We start from the raw sequence: 17552 nt of genomic DNA, 5'->3' as shown, positions 1-17552 counted from the left end.
ATGAAGTTACATGATGTCACATGAAGTCACATGAAGTCACATGATGTCACATGATGTCACATGAAGTTATATAAAGTTATATAAAGTCACATGATTTCACATGAAGTCATATGATGTCATATGAAGTCACATGATGTCACATGAAGTCACATGAAGTCATATAAAGTTATATAAAGTCACATGAAGTCCAGACTCCTTCGTGCTTCGTGCAGCGAGCTGCAAACGACGTACTTGTTCAAACCAACGCTGTCCGTACAGAAACACAAATTTAAAGCTGCACTATTTGCCCCGTCGGGACAGGAAGTGTCACCGACATCAGACAGAAGAAGGATAACCAACACTCTCTCGGAGCAGCTTTGTAATGTCATAAACCTCTCTGCGTGTGGTCATCAGGCCCCGCCCCTCCCCTCCTCCCACGTACCTGCGGCAGGGGCGATGGACAGCTGCCTCTGCAGCGACTCCTTCTCGTGTCCGAGGTCCCGCAGGCGGAGGTGCGCCGTCCCCAGGCTGTCCTGCGTCTCCCTCAGACTCTCCAGCAGCCTCTCGCGCTCCGTCAGCATGTTCACCATCAGAGACTCCAGGTTGCCCGTGCTCCCTCCTTCGTCGCTTCCTCCTCCTCCTCCTCCTCCTCCGCCGCCACGGGGATCCCGGCCACCGTAGCCGCCGATGCCCGCTATCCCGCCGGACATCCTCTCTCCTCCTCCTCCGCCGCCCGCCGGGGAGGACGAGCCGCCTCCGCCGCTGCGCAGCCCCGTCCTCCGAGATGGTGGGCATCACCTCGCACATCATCTTGAGGGCCGGGGTGGGCGGGGGCCTTATCTGACTAGGACGCCTGAGCGGAGCGTCGGGTGAGCGGCTGGTCGGCCGGAGTCATGAAACGGCGACTTTATACGTATGATGTCTTTTTTTTTTTTTCTTCTTCTCGGGCAAAATAAACGAGCGGCGGGGTGAAGTTGGTGGAGGAGTGAGAGGAGTGAGGAGGAGGAGGAGGATGTACAGTTCCAGTGTTTGTGTTTGTGTTTGTGTGTGTGTGGGAGAGGAGGGGGGAACAGAGTGGGGAGGGAGGGGGGGGGGTGAGGTGGGGGGGTGCAGGGGTGAGAGGGAGAAGTGCAGGCGACCTCTGACCCCCCTCGGCCCAGGCTTCACTGGGATGCAACCTGGAAGAAGGAAGAGAAGAATAAAACAATTTTAGAGGAGTGATGAGATCAGCTGGAGGAGGAAGAGGAGGAGGAAGAAGAAGATGAGGAGGAAGAAGAGGAAGAAGCTGAGAAGGAGGATGATGAGGAGGATGAGGAAGAGGAGGAGGACGAAGGCCCCCAGAACACATCTATGTGATCTCATGTCATCACTTCATCGTGCACCTTTTTCTCAAAGCGTCCCCCCCCCCAAAAAAAAAAAAAAAAAAGGTGGAGAAGAAGAAGAAAGCTTTATATTTTTTTCTACATTTTTTTTTTTTTTTGCAGCACTGACTTCCATCAACGTCTCCGGACTCATCCATCCATCATGCGCGCGTGTCTCAGCCTCCCAACACTCATCATGGCCGTAATGAGCGCGCGCATGATTGAGCGGAAGATGAGTCGTGAACAGAAGCTTTTAACCGACAACAACAACAACAACAACAAAAAAAACAACAACCAAAAAAGAAACGCAAACACAGAAGAAGTCTGAGGCCCGGGGAGAAGAGATGCGGCGCTGTTTCTAACATTTATGTAGTGTATGTATGTGTGTGTGTGTGTGTGTGTGTGTGTGTGTGTGTGTGTGAGTGTGTGTGTGTAGGGGGGGGGGGGGGGGGGGGGGGGTATATAAAAAAAAAAGGGTGTCATCATGAATTGTAATTGCGGGCTGTATCCAGAAGGAAACAGACGTCGGTGGTGAATCAGGACGTTATTAACGCTGTTTTAAGGAAATAAATGCTCCTTAAATTGGAGGAGGGGGGGGTGGTGGTGGTGGTGGTGTGTGTGTGTGGGGGGGGGGGGTGGTGGTGGTGGGGTGTTTTAGGTGGCGTTTTATAAGGCTGCACAGGATGTAGCCTCGCACCGCTATCACATCATGGTGGGAGGTGCCAATCATCCGTAAATGACGGAGGCCCTAATTAACCACGTTAAAACCGGAACGTGGCGCTCAGCTGGACGCGTTTCTCCGGTGCTATGATTCAACATTAATGTGTCTCGAGCGTTTTTATTCCGTCTATTTGCCCATCAACACCCTACTGCCACCACCCCTCTCATCCTGTCTCTCCCCCTCCCATCCCTCCCTCCCTCCCCCCCCCCCCCCCCCCCACCCCACCCTAAAAAACAGCTGGACGGTCTTTAACGCACGGCTCGATCTGTGCGCCGCCGACAACCGCCGCCGGATTTTGGGTTTTTTTTAATTTTTTTTTTTTTTAATCCACCGAGGACAGTGCGAGTGTCTTACCGGCTCCATGGTCGACAGAGAACGGATATGAACGCGCATCGCCGCCCGGTTCACTCCATCGGAGGCTGCAGGTTATCCCCGTTACAGCCCCGGTTACCAGCCTGCCCCCATCCCTCCCTCTCGCTCTCTCGCTGCTGTGGGAGCGACGGTTACGGCGCGGCTGCGGCGTCCAGTTACACGCGGGAAACGCGAGCGGCATCCGGTACGGACTTTCAGAATAAAAGCACCAAAAAAGTCTGCTCGCGTCTCATTTATTTTCCATATTTAGGGCCCGAGCACCGACTGTTATTCAAGCGATTATAATTATTCTCCGCAAATAAACTGCATTTTTACACCATTTGCAGTGAATTTGAGTTAACTGATGAAAAACATAAAATAATAATAAACCCTTGAATCTTGTTGAAAATCTCAAATAAATGAGCAGCTCGGATATATTTAATAATTCTTTGGTGTAGTTTCACATTGAGCCATTATAAAAGTGTCTGGATGAGTCAGGACTTCTTTAGGATAAACCTAAACACAACACAAATCAGAGTTTCAACATTATTAAGATAAAAAAAAAAAAAAAAAAAAAGCAAACAGTATTTCTGCTGTATTTTTTTTTGTGGGTTTATTGGTTTAATTTGATAAAAAATAAAAATAAAAAAAAAAAAGTTTAATTGAGAATTACCTTTTAGTTTGACCCTTTTCAGACCTTAAAAAACAATTCAAATGAAATAATATGAGAAGGGAACAGGTCACCCCATTGCACAAGCGTGAAGACATATTGATATTGTTGTGGCTTTATCGTCAACACTATGTATTTTTTGTTTTTATTTTTTAATCAATATGGATCCTCTTTTGATTCTGAAATACGGTTTGAACCGATTGGTACAACTGACTGTGTTTAAACGCACAGAAACACATTTCAATTCCTTTTTGAAATATTCGTGCCTAACGAACGAAACGGCACCTGATTTTATTTTGAAGGAGAATGTCGTGCTTCCGCTTCTCTTCCTGATGGTTCTGCGCAGCTTGACACCCTCTCCCCGTTCTCTCTCCTCCTCGTGAAGATGCTGGGTCTTAAAGAAACACGCGTTTTTACCGGCTTTCTCGGAGCGAAACCTCCCATTTTCACCTTCACCTCCGGCTGCGTGATGCTGCTTCTCTCCCACTTTTCACCACAAAACCAAAACCAAACTCACAGCCGGGATGCGAAAATTACTTTCTTAATTTATTCTCAGTGTGATAAATAAAAGTTGCCGGCAGATTTAAGCAGTCGCACCCTCTAGCGTCTGAGATGGGGAACTGCAAGAGCACCGCTCCCATCAGGTTTAGGGCCAAACGTCTGGATTTTAGGCAGCTAACGTGATTAATTTTTGAAAAAAACAGGAAGCTTTTAAAAGGTCTCAATCAGCAATAAAGAAGATAAGATTTTGTATTTTGTACAGTTTATATGGAAGTCTGTCATTTGCAGCATGAATGAGGACCATTGTGGAGATTAAATAGTTTAATTCCAACTAATTAAATAAAATAAAAAATGAGACCATTTTTTTTTTTTTCTTTATGATGAGTCAGAAGACTTACAGAAATTCTTTGCCACCATCACCGGTCAGAGGTCAGAGGTTAGCACAGGCAAGGGTTTAAGTCTCTGGTGAAAGGGGAGGAGGTGATAGCCCCTGGTGCATTCAAGGTAAATCTGCAAAAGTAGTTTTTAAGAGGTGAGAGGAAGGAAGGAAGGAAGGAAGGAAGGAAGGATCTTTTAAGATTCCTTCAAATTTATCCAAATACTGAGACAATCGATCCACTTTTATAGGAAATATGTTCAGAAATATGTACAGTCCTAACAAATATGTCATTTTCCGTTAGACCTCACATTATTTTATAAGTAGGCCTCTTAATTTTGATTGAAAATAACTTCTGACAAACTTGTTTCTCCACACTGAACAAAGGGAAGCGGCAGCAGCAAAATTAACATTTTGAATACACGATAGATCTCATTTTGCTTTGATTCATTTTGCTTTAAAAGTTAGAGAAACAATTAGAACTCTACTTTTGTCGTCATCTCGCGATTATCTTCATAAATGATACAAATAATAATGAAAAGCGTTTAAAGAAGCATTTTAAAGTTGCTCTGAGGCTTTTATTAATTAACTTTAGTTGATAATATCCTTGAAATTTAATAACTGTTAAGGTTTGTGAAAGCGTGAACTGCATTGTAATAAACACTTGACCTCATGGTGCCGACAGATTTTTCTGAGACGTCTATATTTGTCTGACAGGACGGCGGTGACTGACAGGTGGCAGCTGCAGGGACACCCGGAGGGGGCGGGGCCCCGCGGGGTCACCGCAGGTCAGCTGGTTACAGGAATGCAGATAGGAATGTCCTCAGTGGCAAACTGATGAGAGGACAACAACAAGGACCAGCAGGTTCCCATGGGAGCCATGACAGTGGAGGAGGAGGGTGGGAGGAGGAGGAGGAAGAGGAGGAGGTCTACTTTATCTACTTCATTCTAAAATGTAAATTGCATAATGTAAACATGTTTAATAGTTTAGAAGTTTCCTGACTAAACATACATTTATTTTGTGTTTTTAAACTTTCTGCTCTTTTGACTCATGGTTAAAAAAAATTGAATGAATTTTTTATTTATTTTTTTAAATGCAAAATGTGTCTTTGTAAAACCTGAACTTTGCGATAAAAACGATTCTTTTTGGAGGAGTTCAATGTAACTTGTGTTTCCCTCCTTCGTCGGTGCCTCCCAAATAACCCGAGTTCAAGGCGTGCGTGTTTTTAAATTAAGACTTTATTTGAGGACGAGTTTGTGAGTTTACACTGAAGAACGAAAGCATTCCCTGAAACTGAAGATTTCTGAAAAATTTAATAAACGTACTGAATATCTGGTCGGTTTTGACGTCTTAAAATCGAATGTAGACCACAGAAATGAACACAACGAGTACAACATGTCCCTCCGAATTTACACAGTTCACATGATTCAGTTTGCAGAACCCATCTGGATATCTGTGTCAGTGCAAAACAAAGTGTGTGTGTGTGTGTGTGTGTGTGTGTGTGTGTGTGTGTGTGTGTGTGTGTGTGTGTGTGTGTTAAGGCTGTCCGAGCGCGTTAAGTGTGTGAAGGCAGATTCTGTGGAGGCTCTGCCGGCAGATTATTCTGGACTTCTGGAGCTTTCCCTTCTGTACGAGAGAGAAAAAAAGAAGAGAGGAGGAATATTCACTTGATAAAAAAATAAACAACAACAGATAAATCCGCACAAACGGGAAATAAATGCGTCTCACTCACGGTTCACCTTTATCTTCAGGTTTCTGTGTCTGTGGTTGAAACTGTAGCTCTCCGTTAGGACCCGCGGGAGGCTGCCCGTCCACCGCCTGCTGCTGCTGCTCTTTCTGTCTCTGAGACATTTCTAAGACCGCCTGAAGTTAAAAAAAACACAATTTATTATATCTGTTATTACAGGCGGAAAAAAACCCAAAAACCCAATCCCTTGTAGATTTCCCATGATCCATTTTTCTAGAGCGTTTTCGGGCGACGTGTCGGGACACGTACCTGCTGGTACTCCCTCCTCTGAGCCTCCAGGGCTTTGCCTCGCTCCCTCAGCAGGTCCTGCTCCTGGCGAAGAGTCTCCGCCCTCCTCTTAAGCTCCTCCTCTTTGTCCCGGAGTTCCACCTCGAATCCCTGGAGCTCCTCCTCCGTGTACGCCGGCTTGGTGTCCAGAGGAGAGAGAGAGAGAGACACACACACACACACACACACACACACACACACACACACACACACACAATCGGTTGATGACACAATTTAACGATGAGCAGGCGGGAAGCGACGACCCAACGTTGCGTCATCACCGAGTTCGTCACGTGACCGCTGGTACCTGAACATCTGTGATGTCACCATCACGGGGGGGAGGGGTTGCTTGTTGTCATGATGGAGAACCCTGTTGCCGTGGCGCCACAGTTCAGGTGGTCTGCAGCGAATGTTTTCCCCTCAGAAGGGTCCCGGTGGAACTCGGTGTTGACGGTCCCGACTCTGGACAGGGGCGGGGGGACGAATTCACGGCGACGCAAAGAAAACTCACCGGGCGTCTCCTGACCCCGACGCGCCTTCTTTCGGGTCTTGGAACAAACGAAGCCCCGCCCCCTCCGGAAACGCTGAACGCGTCTCAGAAACACCTCTCGTCGCTTCATCGCCGTTGAGACTTTCTGAAAGCGTTTCGGGGGAGTCTCCGTTGACCGTTTACGGATGTTTGATCTAAAATCGAAAATGTTTCTCCGCTTCCAGTTTCAGGTCCGTGACGACATCACGGATGTTGACGTAGCAGCGGTCGCGTTAACGTGAGGAACTCGGGTCGTAACTTGGGAATATTTCCTCGTGAAGCAACAGAAACAATCTCCCATCCTATTGTGGTATATTTTATATATTGTTTTATATATATATATATTATATATTTGACATCCTCCCTCAGTTTATCCCCTCGGGTCGTCCTGGGACCCGAACCACAGCGTCTCCAACCAGCCGCCCACTTCCGCATCCACCTTCAGCCCCCCCACCTCTCGAAGCTCCTTACCTCCCACTCCTTGGGGTTATTGAACTCCTTCTTCTCTGTGGATTTGAGGAACTCCTCCAGGCTGACGAGCCGGGTCTCTGTTTGCATCCACCTTTTCACACAGGAAGGAGAGAGAGACAGAGAGAGAGAGGCGTCAGTCTCGGAGTCGAGACGGAGCGGCGAGACACAAGCGAAAGAGTTCAGACTCACGTTCTTCATGATGTGCTCCCTCATCCTCAGCCGCTCCTCCTCCATCTCCGTCATGTCGTCCTCCTCGTTCTTCGGGTCGTAGACTTTCTCCAGCTGGAGGAAGAGAAGAAAAGTCAGCAGATGTCAGCGGCTGCTAAAAAAAAAAAAAAAAAAAAGTTTTCCTTTTATATAATATATATATATATATATATATATATATATATATATATTATATATATATAAAAAATTAAATTAAAAAAAAAAAAAGCCTGCAGGAAATGAGGAGCGCAGACAAAACAGCTGTATTTTGAAACAGATGTTCATCCATCCAGGAGTTTAAAAGATTCAACTGAATAAAACCTAAACAGGATGTTTGTTTTGTTTACCTCCTTTGTGAAGAGCGCCTCCAGCTCCTGCTCGTCTAAAACGCCGTCTTCATTCGTATCTGAATGAATCAAGAGCAGAAATGAGGACCTTTGTTTTGTTTTTTTTTTACATTTCAAGGTAAAAACAAAAAGAGGTTTTGTTTCCCCCCTCCTCCCCCACCGTGCAGTTTGAAGAAGGTTTTGGGGTTGAACTCTTGGGGGTCGAGTCCGTCCGTCTCCTCCCAGACCTCCCGCAGCTGAGCGACGCTTCCCTGAGCGGCAAAACACAACGAAGAAATTGAGAGACGGCCGTCGCCGCGCAGCGTTTCTGATTTAAATCCGTCGTTCGGCCCTACCGGAGCGTTGACTTTGGGGTGCTGGCGGTGCTTCTCCTTCAACTCCTGCAGCCTCTTCTCCTCCTTCTCCCTCTTCTCCTGGTCCAGGCCCTTCAGGTACTCGCGCCTCTCGTGCTCCTTCAGCATCTCGTAGCGCTTGAACTCCTCGTGTCTCTCGGCGTCGTAGTTCTCCAGGTCCTTCGTGGCCTGGAAGCAACGAGACGGCGAGCGGGTCGGAAACGGATCGGAAACGAGCCGACTTCCGTTTTTTGTTTTTGTGTGTGTGTGTGTGTGTGTGTGTGGCGGCGCGTTACCGTGGAGATGAGCAGCTCCAGGTCTTTGGCCTCGAAGGTGTTTTGATTGTGAGGATCCAGATGTTCGAACTGCTTGAGCAGGGAGACGTGATCCATCTGAACACCTGCGCAGTCAAATCTGACATTTTAAAAAGTCCAAAACGTGAACCTGCACACGTGCCGCTCTCTTTTCTCATTTGTGCGTCTTCTACCGCTGCGTTTATCAACGTACATTTTCTACGATGACCCAATTCTCATATGTGTAAAGACAAATATGGACTGCAGACAGTGAAATGAAATGAACAGCCCTTTGTCAAAATGTCCTCAAGCAGGTGGTCTAAAAGTCAAACTGGTCCTCGCAAGGATAGCTGTACAAGTACACACACACACATTCTCGTTTAACCATCCACATGGGGACACACTTTAAAACACAATGCATCTCTCCCTTCCTGCACCCGTGTGGACCTTCGTTCATTCATGACCCTCCCTCCCCCTCCTCCTCCCCGAGTTCGTGAGCATTTAGGTTCAAGTCCCCACATGGATATAAAAACAAACACAAACACACACACGGTCCAGCGCCGACTCACTCTGGGTGTTGGTGCTGTCCAGTTTGGCCTTCAGCAGCATCCTGAGACGGGAGACCTCCTGGCGCTTCAGCTCGTCCAGGCGGGTCCTGACGTGGTGACTGACCAGGTCCAGCTCTTTACTGAGACGCCCGTTCTGCCGGACAACAACGAGACAGTCGGCGTCAAACAAAAGTAAACCGGCGAGCTACGAGGGACAGACAAGACGAGGAAGAGAGACGCTAAACCTTGATGTCCTCCGTGTTCGCCGTCTGCAGCTTCTCCCTGAAGTGAGGGTCCGTCTCCAGAACCTCGATCACCTCTCGGAGGTACCGGTCGTAGTACAGCCCGGTGTCCTGCGACAGGTGATGGACAGAAGACGGAACAAACTGAATCTCAGAACATGGAAACGTGTCAAACAGTAGCAGAGACCCGAGGCCGGTACCATGCTCTCCTCCTGCACCTCCTCTTTGGGCTCCTGGTTGGCTCCCCCATTGCGGTCGATGGGCACCGACCAGACGCCGGCGGCGATGGACAGAAGCAGCAGCAGCAGCGGCGGCCGGGTGGGTTTCAGGTTCATCCTCCTTCAATGTGAAGACACAACGTCAAAAAAAACATCATAGTTCACACCGGGTCTCTTCTCTGTTAAATACCAGTTACTGTACACCAGACTTCATTCAAACGTCGGCTTGTTTTTAAAAACTTTTATTCACCGCTGTACTTGTACATGTACATGACACACCTCCCAGCCTACACCGGCCCACGCAAATATATTCAAACGCAAGACTGTACAGCAAAACATGTCTCCATAATGTGTTACTGATGACGTCAGCAGGACGGGATGAGCAACCCCGAGCAAAACAGTCCCACGACACGACACTTGTCGGTCCCAGTATTTGGGTTTTGGTTGGTGGCTGGTGTGTAACACCATATGCCGAATTCACTAGTAGACTATAGGAAAATACAAAAAAAGGTCTAACACTGTTTTTTTCTTTCTTTTCGGTGGATTTGTCGACGAGACAACAGAAATATGACATTTCTTAAGTGGAGTCTGGCGGAGCGATTCATTTCTTGAGCCTCTTTTCGAGTTGAAATAACGCGATAATTGCAGTGCCAGAGGCAACAAAAAAAATAATTAAAAAAAAAAACATGTTAATGAGACAGCTGGTATTTTATGTTGTTTCGTGTCTGTAGCTCGAGCTTAAAAAAAAAAAAAAAAAAAAGGTGAACACGGATGCGGAAAAAGGTATTTCAGCACAAAAGCGCGTCTTTCCGTCGGTGTAATCACCTGTAAATCACCTGTAAACGGAGAGCTGCGGTATTCTTAAAGCCGTGGAAGATTCGTACCTCATTTCAGACGTTATTTATTCTTTAAATTTGATTTCACAGGTGATATAACAGGTATAACAGCGACCCTCTCGCGTTGTTCTCCTTTTTTTATCTCGCGGTTTTTTTCCCCCCCTCTTAATCCTTTCACTCGGTCTTTCTCGCCATTGAAGCAACAATCAAAATGTGTTATGAAGCTCACAAAATCACCTGTAAACAACTCGTGTCTCACCGCGCTGTTTTAATATCTGCTCCGAGCTCCGCTCTGTGTTTGCGTCGGACAAAATTGACGTCACGACAATGCAGCGCTGGCCCGGTATGCCGCCTTCAGGTAACCTCGGACATAATAAATCGCGTCGTTTGTTTACGAATTAAAAAAAACAACAACAGCAACAACAAAAACGGTGGCATTGTAATTACATTGTTGTCACGTTGCAGTGATGAAAGTAACTTCTGACAACAAACGTGAGACAAATCAGCTTTTTAAGTATTGTAGTCGGTTGTTTTCTGTTTTTGTGCACGTTATCAGAAAATTGGTCTTGAAATTACTTTTTATTTTTTGAAATAGAATTCAATTCGCTATCTTTAGAGAAAAAGATCAACAGCACATGAACTGAAGATTTCTGTTGGAAACAGCGAAAAAGTAAAAACAATTAACTCAAGCTTGCAGTTTTACACGTACTATGATTAGCACCTGAACGCATCATCACTGTAAAACATACATCAAACTATGTACAAACAGTTTTTCTTTTAATAGCTTTGAAAAATAGATTTATATTCAATTCAATGAACAAACACAAAGTTATAATAAATTGAAATAAATTAACATTAAAAGACGCAACGATTGCACGTGATAATAAATTATAAAAAAGTATAAATATTAAGCATCAAAATAACACGTCAAACCTACAATAAAATTAATAGAAGTAGATAATCAGATATGGCACATGGAAAACACACTGTTCACAAATAAATAAAGCCAAAAATAAATTAACAGTCACTCAATGAAGACATTTAAAAAATATATAAAGAACATGTCAGAGCATTTTGAGGTCTATTTATATCAGTTTGACTGATGAAGGGCTTTGATTGATTCAGTGTTCAGAAATCGATCTCTCTCATGTCAGTGGGCGTCCCGGGCCTCTCGCTCTCCACCCCGTCGTCCTTCTCCGCGGGGGACTGCTGGACGCCGCTGCTGAGCCGCTGCCGGAGGCCGAACTCCACCATCTCGCTGTAGCACTGCAGCACGGCCTGCAGGGCAAGACGGAGAAAAACCTTCAGTTAGACGTGAAAGCGGCTTCTTCTATTTGACACGAGTGTAAAAACAAAGTATTTTTTTTGTCAAGTCTGCAGTCTTAAAAAAAAAAAATCTCCTTTCATGATAAAACACAGAGCCTCGTTTAGGCTGAATAAAAGAGGAGGAGGCCTCACCAGGTCCGTCTGGCACAGCTCGGCCAGGGCCTCGCCCGCGAGCGCCAGCTGAGCGGGCCCCCGGCCCCCCAGCCCCCGCAGGGCGCAGTTCAGCGCCGCCGCGGCGACCAGCGAAGGCGGAGCTCCCAGGAAGCGCGAGTCGCACACGCACATGGCGGCCAGCGTGTCGCTGTGCCGCCGCAGCGTGGACGGCAGCGCCTCCTCCTCATCCTCCTCCTCCTCCTCCTCCGAGTCGCCGAGCTCCTCCACGCAGGCGAGGAAATGCGGGAGGAAGTCCTGCGGGGTCACGGCGGCCGTGTCCCACCGCAGGGCGGCGAGGACGACGCGCTCCATCTCCTGACGGAAGGAACGCGGAAAGATGTCAGTTGTAGTTCCGCCTCGACGGGAAAGGAAAAGGAAAAGGAAAAGGGTTGATATTCGGTGTCGAGTTTGTCTTTCGACAACAGACACGAAATCAGATCGATTTTCATTTATTTGGATCTTTTTCACCTCGTGGTGTTCGTGGATGCCGTGAAACAAACTCACCCGCAGGTCGGAGGGCTGCAGGCTGTATTCGGCGGCCGCGCACAGCGTGTCGGCGGCGACGTTGTCGCACTCGGCGAGTTTGGAGGCGATGAGGATGCAGCCGGCGGCGAGGCAGTACGGCGAGACGGGCAGGGACAGGGACGCGGACAGGAACCTGTCCATCAGGGAGACGGACAGGGGGAAGACGGCCTCGTCGCAGCCGCACTCGCAGCACACCTGGGAGAGGGAGGACGAACAGAGACGGGGAGACATCAGCATCGCGGTTGCCACGACGACGTCGGGACCAGGAGGAGAACCCCGGAGCTCCCTCCCCTCCCCTCCCCTCCCCCCCTACCTCTAGGGCCCACTTGGCGAGCTCCTCGCGGCGCTCCGGGTCGCGCTGGATGAGGGTGACGTAGAGCACGGAGGGCATGTACCTCTCCTCCACGTGGAGCAGCCTCTGGATGACCCGGTGCCCCGACACCGTGGGGTCCCAGGGGGCCCGCAGCTGAGACGAGCCCCCCCCCCGCTCGCCCGTGGGGTCGCGTGTCGTCCCGGACCCGACTCTGGTCGTCCTCCGCCTCCTCGCACCACAGAGACACAGACATGCCTCCGTCCATCTGGGGTAAAAACGGGAACTCCGAAAACGGGAGCTAAAAGTCAAGAGCTTCTGTCCCTTCTGTCCCTCGGCTGAATCTCTCTCCTCAACCGTCCTCTCGGAGTTTTATACCCAGCAGGGGGAGAGAGCCGGGCAGAGAGGGGAGTGTCCCGCGGAGGGAAGGGGAACCGGCACCGAGAGGGGCGTGGACCCCCGTGAGTGACACGAAATGATACGAACGGGGCCCAACAATGAGGCCCGGCTCAACAATTGCTTCCAACAGGTGGGGAGAGCGCGAGAGAGAGGGAGAGAGAGGGAGGGCAGGGAGGGAGGGAGGGAGCGGAGAGGAGCAGACAAGGGAGGGAGTGGCCCGCAGGGACCCGGCAACAGCTTGTCTTCGACAGTGAAAAGAGAGAAGGGAGGACGAGGGGAAAGGCGACGAGGGGCGAGAGGAGCGGAGAGGTCACCTCCAGACTCTGACAATGGGCGTGGATGACAAAAGGAGGAGGGTGTTTGTTTACGGCGCCGGAGGAAACACGTCGAGCGGCTGACGGACGGACGTTTTAAAAAAAAAAACAACCCACATCCTGCTGTCGGACCGAATATCCTCGAGTTGTGATATTTTATCCATCGCCCCAAATATTCGTCAAACTTTTTTGGTTTCCTTTAAAAAAAAAAACGTCACCACGACTTTTTATATCCGACAGAAATGAGCAGAGGGCGAACCTTCAGCGTCCCAACGTTCGGGTCGCACGGCGAACCTGAAGGGTCACGAGATGATTGACAGATGAACCGAATTTCTGCCACAAGACACAAGATTTTTGTATTTTGTCTTTTTTCACGCTAAATACTGGACATTTTTATTCTGATAAAATAATCTGAAAAAAACTGTAATTAACTGATAATTCTTTTGACAGAAGAATAAACAGTAACAGTTTTTTATATTAAGATTTTTTTGAAGCAAAATAAAAAAAATTTTTTTAAAAAGCCCCAAATTTGCAGGTGTCCGCATCTTAAATGTTAAAATTAAAATTAAATTAAAAAAATTTCCCTCAGGGATTAATAAAGTAACTACCTAACCTAACCTAAAAGTTTTTTGTTTTTTTCACTCTTTCATTTCTTTATGTAAATCAAATATTTTTGGGTTATTAGGATACTTTTCTAAACAAAATGTAGTACTTTAGGGCATCGACCACCCTTATAAAAAAAAAAACACATGAACTTCACGTGCAAAAAAAACTCGTGATCACATGACACACGTGATTTGTGCACGCGTGGTACTGGAACATCTTCACGGTGTAACGTGTGAAGCTCATTGTGAAAACTTTTTCCCCATATTTTCCCCACGTTATCACAACACGTGGTAAACATGTATAAAAAAAAATTAGATTACACACGTTTTCACTATTTCTGACTTTTCATAAAGCAAAACTTTCCAAAAACGTCCACAAAACGACATGTAAACGCAAAAAAAATACTCGACGCAAAACAAACTTATGACCGTTTACGGAGGAAACAATCGACGAGGTTAATCAGCGGTGAGCATCATATTTATTGGCTGCCTTGCTCTTAAGTTTAGCAGCCAACAAACATGCAATTTAGGGCAAGCAGACCATTTCTTCAGCATCCTAAAAAAAAAAAAAAAAAAAAAAAAGACGAATTTAAGTGGAAACATTAAATCTAATAAATCTTAATATTTCTCACCTTTTATCATTAATTCGTCACTGAGAGACGAGCAAAAGGTAAACAAATTAAAAAAAAATAGCTTGTTAAAGTTTTGTCTCTGTGTGTCTCTTTTTTTCTCAGAGGGATTCTCATTGTCAAAGCAACCTGTGTCCCGTGGACGCCCCCCTCCCCTCTAACCTCCCCTCCCCTCCAACCTCCATCTCCACCCTCCCCTGCAGCCTGCAGCAATCTGCTGCTCGTGTTTAAAGAGCAGCGGAGCCACCGGGGAGGGCGGGCGAGGTATGTGCAACAGACAGTGGAGCCGGGCAGGTCAATGAGCCGTATTGTCTCCCTTTACAAATCAGTGTCAGACAACGGGCCCTGGCCTTCTGCCTGCTGCTGCTGCTGGCTCACACACACACACACACACACACACACACTTCACACTTCACAGGGGTAGACACACTTTTCACACACTCCCCCGGGAGTCCTCTGATGGTCACAAAGGGGTCGACACTTCAACCAGTGGAGAATACAGATTGTATTTGACACGCTCATTACAGGTGGCTTTTCACACACGTGAGGCTTCATGTTTCTGATGGGAGTTAAATGGCCGAGCCGACACCATCAATAATTCATCCCCCATCCACCCGAAAAAGAGGAAGATTCAGTTTCTTAGACAAACACGTTTTGAAGTAGAACTTGGGAAAAAAAATCCAAAAAAAACAACTATTATGAGACAATAAATTTGGTGTCTGAGCTGTGCCTTTTTTTTTTTTTTTTTTTTACGAGGAGGAAAGATATGAAATCAATTAGCTAAATTTCTTTTCTTCAACTCAAACAGACGTCAGATTTATTGTTGTGAAGGAACAATTCAGATCCTTTACTTATAAAAAGTGGTAATACTGATGTAAAAAAAAAAACCCTGTCCTGCACTGAAAATGTAATTTTGCTAAAAATATGAACATATTTTAATTGCAAAATGTACTCATATCAAAAGATCAATTACTTTAGTGGGTTATTATTATTATATTGTGTTAATATTAACAATATACAGTATAATGCAGGAATATCGTATTGGTCAGGTTAAATTATTTTATATTCTGCTGGGCCAAAATAACTCATTATATTTTTTTTAATCTGAATTTGTGAATCTTGATCTGATTGGAAACCCGACGGTACTACATCCCGTAGGCCTGTCAATCAAACAGACACGCCCCCAAAAACAGGTCTTCTTGAAGCTTATTTTCTAATGAATGAGGGATTATTTTCAGATGGACCTCCAGAAAACTAATAAGAAGGAGTGACTTTAGCTAACAACACCGAGATAACTGATGGACACATTTTATTCACTTTGTATTTGATGAGAGAAGTTGAATGGGAGTCTATGGAGCTGGAGGCTTTTTGGAGCCGACCTCTAGTGGCGCTCGGTGGTATTGCCGCTTAAGACACTTCCGCATCGGACTCATTTCACAGACCAGGAAGCTACGAACTCTTTTATATCCAGTCTGTCAGTGCAACTCACTCTATAGGGAATTTGTACTTTTTGCCCTGAAGTGTTGGTATGTATCAGAAGGAATTATGTTTAATTTCGCCAGCCTTAAATATAAAATTTATGAACCTTTATCGACACAATATTCCAACGTTTCCCCTTTAAAATACTCATAAAGTTGTAAATTTGTCCAAAAGGACAAAAAAAAACTTTGAGTGAAACTTTAGGAAAATAAAAGCTAGATTTCAAAAGCAAACAGCTGAGAGTAGATCTCCGTCCGCATTATCTGCTGCGCACGGCAGCTTTTCCCGAGACGTTCGGCATAATGACGACATGAAGACGCGATAATCCTCCGATTGAAGCATTAGTGAGAGAATATTGGGTCTAAAGCTGTCGACGAGCTCCGGCTTATAGAAGGAGCTGAAAGCAGATTGAGTTTGAATGAAGGCCCGAGTAAGTTTGTCTCTGTCAAGTCAAGTGAGGTCAGGTTGGGGTGGACGGAGGGAGGGAGGGGGAGGCGGGTGATGAGGTGGGGTGGGGGGGCGACACAGATCGCCCGGCCTGTTTAAGCGCCCCGTTAAATTCATACGTCGCAGCTGTATTCAAACAACAAGGATGGGGGTGGGGGGGGGGTAAGGGGGAGGGCAGCGGGGCCTGAGAAGGAGGTGTGGCGGCCCCGCCCCTCATTTTCCAGCTCATTTCCCGGGACAGTGGAGAACAGAGGTCCTATTTTACCCTCCGCCATTCACCTCACACAGACACCTGCTGGCCGCGAGGAGGAGGGGGGGAGGAGGAGGAGGAGGGGGGGGGGGGGTCAGAGTTTAACCAGTTCACAAGTTAAGATCAGACACATAAACAAATATTTGTTTTAGTTATTGTGTAACAATCCGAACTTCCTTCCGCCCCCTCTCTTCTATCAGCCGCTGACAAACGATTATCTCGCTTTCAATCATATTTAAATCTGGTTTGAGTCTTAATATGAAAGTTCTCACAAACTCAGTTTACTTAAATTCAAGTATTATTTTACTTCTAGTATTTCTATTTTTTTTTTATTTTTTTTTACAGTGGTTTGAAGTTTGCATGCCTTCTAAAAGTACTAATACTGTCTTAAAAGTAGACATTAAAATGAAATTATAACAAGTACCCGGGACAGTGGGTGCCCGATGTGATTTGAATAAATCATATTATATTATTGGTTTGTAGTTATTGATGTATTAATATGGATGTTTTTAAAGGTTTTACAAGGTTATTTTTTTTTACTTTATAAACTGCTGGTAGCTTGTAATTTTTAATAAGGCATCAAGTCTTATGTTATACATAATATTATATCATAATGGCTTAATTTATATATAATTATTCATTTCAATTTGAAAAGTAACAAATAACTAAAGATAAATATAATGATTATATTAGATATATTATTTAACATATTGTACTTTGAACCCTGCAGTTATTTTACAGATTATAGGAAACGTGTAAAAATGTGACACAATTATTACTCTTAATAAAAATACTAATAATGTGAAAAATACTCTCTACTGAGGTTTTACTGAAGTAAAACTACATGTAGTTACAAAATGTACGTAAAGTACTTGAAATTTAAACACGTTAATGATAAATAATTAATTACATTATTAAATGTTGTTAACAATGATGCGTCAATGTCGTAGCTGCTGGAGGTGGAGTTGGTTTTAGGGTTCGGTCCAGTGGTTCCCAACCTGTGGGTCGGGCCCCTGCAAAAGGTCACAGAATAAATCTGAGGGGTCGTGAGAAGATTAAAAAACAACTTTCTACTGCAGGGATACGGACACGTTTTTTTTCCGACTGTTCCTGTAATT

At 45.9% G+C, this 17552-nt stretch overlaps 2 protein-coding genes and 1 pseudogene across 2 annotated transcripts; all 3 read right to left on the bottom strand.

Moving 5' to 3' along the window:
• Positions 1–235: 235 nt before the first annotated feature.
• On the bottom strand, positions 236–2549 carry LOC138207747 (liprin-alpha-3-like; annotated as a pseudogene).
• Positions 2550–5180: 2631 nt separating this feature from the next.
• On the bottom strand, positions 5181–10339 carry nucb1 (nucleobindin 1). Its single transcript, XM_069165447.1, is given in 14 exon segments — positions 5181–5586; positions 5700–5823; positions 5957–6126; positions 6974–7046; positions 7048–7065; positions 7164–7256; positions 7529–7587; positions 7689–7779; positions 7864–8049; positions 8157–8260; positions 8723–8855; positions 8947–9054; positions 9144–9282; positions 10235–10339. Coding segments are annotated over 13 exon segments (1365 nt in total). The 5' UTR covers positions 9279–9282; positions 10235–10339; the 3' UTR covers positions 5181–5515.
• Positions 10340–11094: 755 nt separating this feature from the next.
• On the bottom strand, positions 11095–13188 carry ccndx (cyclin Dx). Its single transcript, XM_069165225.1, has 5 exons — positions 13142–13188; positions 12315–12579; positions 11981–12196; positions 11456–11791; positions 11095–11275 (listed from the first exon to the last, which is right to left on the bottom strand). The coding sequence occupies exons 1-5, from the start codon at positions 13186–13188 to the stop codon at positions 11126–11128; spliced, it is 1014 nt and encodes a 337-aa protein (XP_069021326.1). The 3' UTR covers positions 11095–11125.
• Between the last annotated feature and the right edge of the window lie 4364 nt (positions 13189–17552).

Source organism: Embiotoca jacksoni, unplaced genomic scaffold (genome assembly GCF_022577435.1).
Source record: "Embiotoca jacksoni isolate LCO1_2020_lvr unplaced genomic scaffold, fEmbJac1.0.p SCAF_34, whole genome shotgun sequence".
Classification (NCBI taxonomy): Eukaryota; Metazoa; Chordata; class Actinopteri; family Embiotocidae; genus Embiotoca; species Embiotoca jacksoni.
This window is presented reverse-complemented; position numbering and strand designations above follow the sequence as displayed.

Bases quoted from the DNA above. Each gene is read 5' to 3' on its own strand.
- ccndx (XM_069165225.1), bottom strand. From the start codon at position 13,188: ATGGATAAAATATCACAACTCGAGGATATTCGGTCCGACAGCAGGAT. The intron at 11,792-11,980 runs GTGAGTTTGTTT...TCCTTCCGTCAG, and splicing joins TGCAGCCCTCCGACCTGCGG to GAGATGGAGCGCGTCGTCCT. The intron at 11,276-11,455 runs GTGAGGCCTCCT...CTTGCCCTGCAG, and splicing joins AGCTGTGCCAGACGGACCTG to GCCGTGCTGCAGTGCTACAG.